The 4,967-nt window shown below is 42.3% G+C and overlaps 1 protein-coding gene across 3 annotated transcripts in view; it reads right to left on the bottom strand.

The window, feature by feature from the left end:
* Window positions 1-1,943: 1,943 nt before the first annotated feature.
* LOC109519954 (gamma-crystallin B-like) overlaps window positions 1,944-4,967 on the bottom strand; it is a 13,445-nt gene continuing 10,421 nt past the window's right edge. For all 3 annotated transcript variants that reach the window (XM_019876837.1, XM_019876838.1, XM_019876835.1), the window contains one exon: window positions 1,944-2,301. In XM_019876837.1, coding sequence (XP_019732396.1) covers window positions 2,029-2,301 — 273 coding nt within the window. In that variant the 3' untranslated portion in view covers window positions 1,944-2,028. The remainder of the gene's footprint in view (window positions 2,302-4,967) is intronic.

Raw genomic sequence — 4,967 nt, 5'->3', positions numbered from 1 at the left:
GGAGCACATAACTCCTACTCTGGCATCCCTTCACTGGCTTCCTATACATTTTAGAGTTCTTTTTAAGATCCCATTATTTGTTTTCAAATCTTTAAATGGCAAATCTTTGTGGCCTCCTCCATCATTTAAATTTCTCATTCCTAGCTTTATCTTGTCACGAATGAGCAAAAGCCTTTCCCATCTGACTTTGGATGAGAAGCGTGGTACACCCTGACCTGGTCACCCCAGCCAAATGCGGGTTTTTGTGCTAAGGCTTCACTTGTGGACAGACAAGCCCTCTTTCTCATGCTTTCTGTCATTTTGTTTGTTGCATTAAAGATGCCTAAGTCCAACAAATGACTAATGTCAGATGTCAGACATGACATATGTGGGAATCCATGTTGAGTAAATATCAACTTGAGGGCAATGATCACCTGTTTGCTTGTTGTCTGTGGAAGTCATAACAGATATTCCTGCTGAAGTGGAACAAATCAAGTCCAACTTTGTCCAAGCCCTGTCTGGTATTTCAGGACACATAAGTGGCTCTTTGATATGTTGTGTTCGTATGTGTTGCAAATAGAACATTTCATCCCATTGTTCTCAATTTGCTTTGACACCAATGGCCAAAATTGAATGTTTCTTGCTGTTTCTTTGTGTTTGGCAATGCCTAGATGGGCTTCTTATACTTTTGTAACATGTCAGCTTTCATGCTGTGGATGGAACAATCAATGTTGTGTTTTATGAAAAGTGCCTCTGAGAGAGCATTTTTTTTCTTCGAATGTTCAGCATTTTTTTTAATTCAGGGGAAACCTGTTGCATACTTCAGGCCACCCTGACAGGAGTGTTGGGTTTTGCTCTGTTAGAAATGCTTTGCTGAGGGTTTCAGCGATGTGCAAGTCTTTGGCGGGCTCGTAGGACACCTGCAGGTCAAATGCCTGCAGTGCAGCATCCTTTGTCGTCTTGGTTGGGGCTTTTGGTATGTAATTAAAACTTCAAAATGACAACCTAAAAGGTTACACGGATACATATCCGCACAAGTCCGTATGTTTTATTGAACATGACCTTCTCAAAACAAAAAAAGTGTTAATCAAGTGGCGAAAACACGCTGTAAACTTACGACATTCACATTCCAGGCTGTCTCACAAAGTTTTAATTCATTACTGTCTTTGTGTTATTTTTAAAGCCAAAAAGTTTAAGACAGCTGCCTCCGAGCTTGTTGGTGTTGATTTCAGTGCCTCCGCCAAGTTGCGTTTATACGCTCCTCTCGTGTAGTTACAAGATCTTGGGCGACGAGAGATGTCACAATTCATGGAAAGAAGACGTGTTCAAACGATCGATTTTTGTTGTGTGAATCAATGTCGGGCTATGAAAAGGGAAATGAATTTCATTCAATTAATCGATTTTTCCAATGCAGCCCTAATTAATTCGATCTCTGATAAAGAAGTTAGTGTTTTGCATGAACTTGCAATCTTTTGCCTTCACATTTGCGTCAATGGTTTCATTTTAACCCTCAGCCCTTGTGAAGAACATGTGTCTTACATTGGTGACATTCTTTCGCGGATCGCAGCGTGCACACAATTTTTCTTTTCATCTTCACCAAACACCAGTGTGTTAAATACGATGACTCCGGCCACACGTAGGAAGGTTGCACATTCAATCTTTTGCGTCTTGTGAGAGATGCCGCTCCCAATCAGGTACAGCTCAAATATTTGGATCCACATTTTCCAGATTGCGCCGGATTTCCTTTGAGACATAAACTGCTTGGTGGCTTTAGTTGCTCCATTTTTTTTTTAACTTCAGGCACTATGTCATAATAGTTACTTGTTGCAGGGATCAGCACAGCCATAGATTGCTCATGAAAACAGTCTGGCATGCTTGTCCTTGAGCATACGTTTCTGGTTCTTACAAAGTAATAGCAGTCCTATTCGAGTGTCTCAATACAACACATGACAGGAACCAAAGTCCACATGTTTAAGCACTGATGCCATTTTATTCAGCGTGTGAGAAAGTGCAAAGAGCAGACACTTGACGAGAATCTTTGTGTTCTTCTTATAGGTCCAAGAGACGCTTGACGGAGCCCATACGGGAAGTGGAACCGTTCCATTCGGTGAAATTACGGTAGGAGCCGGGCCGCAGGTAGTAGTGGCGGCCCTTGTAGTTGGGCTGCTCGTACATTAGCCAGTGGCCGTCAGCGACGTTGCACGAGTTAAAGTTAGATACCCGGAAGCGTTCTGGGAGGTTGGGGCAGTCGTCGGTCAACTCCATCATCTGGCCCGCCATGTCAAAGTTCTCATACAGCTTTATCCTGAAGGCGCCGTGATGCTAATAAGGAGGCAAGAATTTCAATTGTTAGTTTAAAAGTTCGTTTTTTTTTCTTTTTGGGCAGCATTTGCCTTGAGCCCCACTACCCACCATCGTACCCCAACAACTGGTACCCTTTGTTGAGATATTTTCTGTTTGACCTCATATTTTTTTTTTTTTTTACCCACAGGTACAGATGATGACTGACAGAACCCTTTCTACGATGGAACTTTCCTGTACGACTGAGAGCCTCCACAAGCATTTATTCAACTACCAAACCTCAACTACTCAAAACTACCATCGTAAATCCATGCCGATTCATCCCTGAGTGTTGAACACTCTATTCTTGAACACTCTATTCTTTTTGTCAAGTACAAAACCAAGCATGTTTTTTCGAATTCAAGACATTCCATCTTTACACACATCCAAACCTTGAAAAAGCCTCTTCCTCATCACTTTATCATATTTGTTTTATTTCATTTTGTTGTTCTATTTTTATTCTCACAAATCTTGGGACTTATTGGGCAAACCAGGGACATCGGGTATCGTTATTCGTACTGTAAAATGTGGAAATGTGTGGGGGTACAACAAACTTAGCTGTGTGGGACGTCATGCACGTTTTGAGCATGAAATAGTGGTTACGATTGCATCACTGTCCATGTCTGATGTTATGTGTTGTATTATATTACTGTATTTTGTTGTCTTACGCTAACTGTTCTGTAAATCGCTACCATGCTGGTGGCTGCCTGCCCCTGTTTAAACTCCAAAAACACCTTATATAATAAGAAATACCCTCTGTTTTTCTTGCTATCACGTTGTTCAATAGTGAGGAATTGATTACAACATAATTAAAAGCTTTGAAAACATGTTTCTATTCAGGTCAAAATTGAAATACAGGCTAATCTTTTATTTGGTATTCATATTTTGATTTCAAACTTCAGGGCAGTCAGCTACTCACCAGTCATGAACCTTACCACACGTCACTGGTTAAAACGTGCTAACGGATCAACGCGATATCGTTTAAATGTGATGACTTTTTTTAATAGCCAGTAACGATGACCTATGAGAAACAAAAGCCAGTGACCTGAACTGGAAGTCAAGCTTTTCAACTTTTAACAAGATAACGTTGATGCTTTCATGCGATAATTTTGATAATTTAACATGATAATTTTCACATTTACTTTTAACATGAGAATTTTCACATTTGGTGTCGGTCGGTGTGAAAACTGATCATATTGTGACATGAAACTGATGACATTAAACCATGAAATTTTTGTTAAAACGTGAAATTTATCACATTTTAACGTGATCTTGAACTTTTTTTTTTCTTGTTGTGGCAGCACTATGCTTCTACCAGAAGGAAAACATTCTGAGTGATGTGAAAGGGCTTGCTTGTATAGATAGTTATCAAAACCTTTACCTTTACGTATATGCTGGTAACGGACCTTGTAACGGAAATGACAACCAATCAAATGATCAGCGCGGTGATTGACGGAGCAACAGCACTGGCAGGACGCAAGCGACAAAGCCACATCAGTGGCTGGGAAAAGATAACTTCAGAGAAGGGTTTCAAGTTCCATCAGGGCAAGAAAAAGCAAGGGGCCTCGCATTGACCACTACTTCCTCAGAGGTAGAGCAAACCAGTTGCAAACCAGTTGATTGAAGCCCAGCAGCAGGGCAATCACCACAGTCCACATAGTATCAGAACTCCAGCCGAAGCTCAACCAGGCATGGATCCACCAACTGACATAATTCCAGAACCCATGGACAGTAGTAGAGAGGAAAATGAATGGGCGAAGGCCTCAAATTTTGTGGCCTAAACCTGCCAGAAAAAGGAGTGGGAAAGAGCTTCTCCACCTCCTAGAAGGTCTGAAAGGGACGCGTGGAGAAGTTGGACAAGATTGGAGAGATAATTTACAATTATGGGGCAGAGAAATTCAGGCTAAAAAGCGAGAACCCATGTCAATCCCATGGGAGGCCAAATGACCACGTGGTGCCACTGTGCGACGCACAACCGGGTGTGATAAGCCTGTGGTGGGCCAACCTCAGCAGAGGGTGTCTTGTGAAAAATGGCCGAAGCACCCAATAACGTCGAGGCACGCAACTGATGATGTGCCGGGTGGGGTGCGCCACATCAGTGCCAAATCCCACTCCACCCAAGATCACATTTCCAACTCTTCCATCTATTGTGCTGAACATTTAGGGACTTTAACAGCTAGTCCTATAAAGAAGTTGCATATTCCCTGGACACCTCATGCCATAAACATACACGATCTAACGTGATCTAACACAAGCAATGTATCAAGAATGACACATTTTTGTCCTATTCGTGTAACAATTTAACGTATGTATCAAGAATGACACATTTTTGTCCTATTCGTGAAACAATTTAACGTAACAATTTCACTGTCACAAGTTTATTATGATGGCGGCCCGGTCCGGGCCTGCGTGGGTTTTCTCCGGGTACTCCGCTTTCCTCCCACATTCCAAAAACATGCATGGCAGACTGATTGAACACTCTAAATTCTCCCTAGGTGTGAGTGTGATCGTGGATGGTTGTTCGTCTCTGTGTGCCCTGTGATTGGCTCGCAACTGGTTCAGGGCGTCCCCTGCCTACTGCCCGAAGACAGCTGGGATAGGCTCCAGCACCCCCTGCGACCCTTGTGAGGATAAAGCGGTTCAGAAAA

The sequence above is a fragment of the Hippocampus comes genome, unplaced genomic scaffold, assembly GCF_001891065.2.
Source record: "Hippocampus comes isolate QL1 unplaced genomic scaffold, H_comes_QL1_v1.1 scaffold110, whole genome shotgun sequence".
NCBI classification, from domain to species: Eukaryota; Metazoa; Chordata; class Actinopteri; order Syngnathiformes; family Syngnathidae; genus Hippocampus; species Hippocampus comes.
This window is presented reverse-complemented; position numbering and strand designations above follow the sequence as displayed.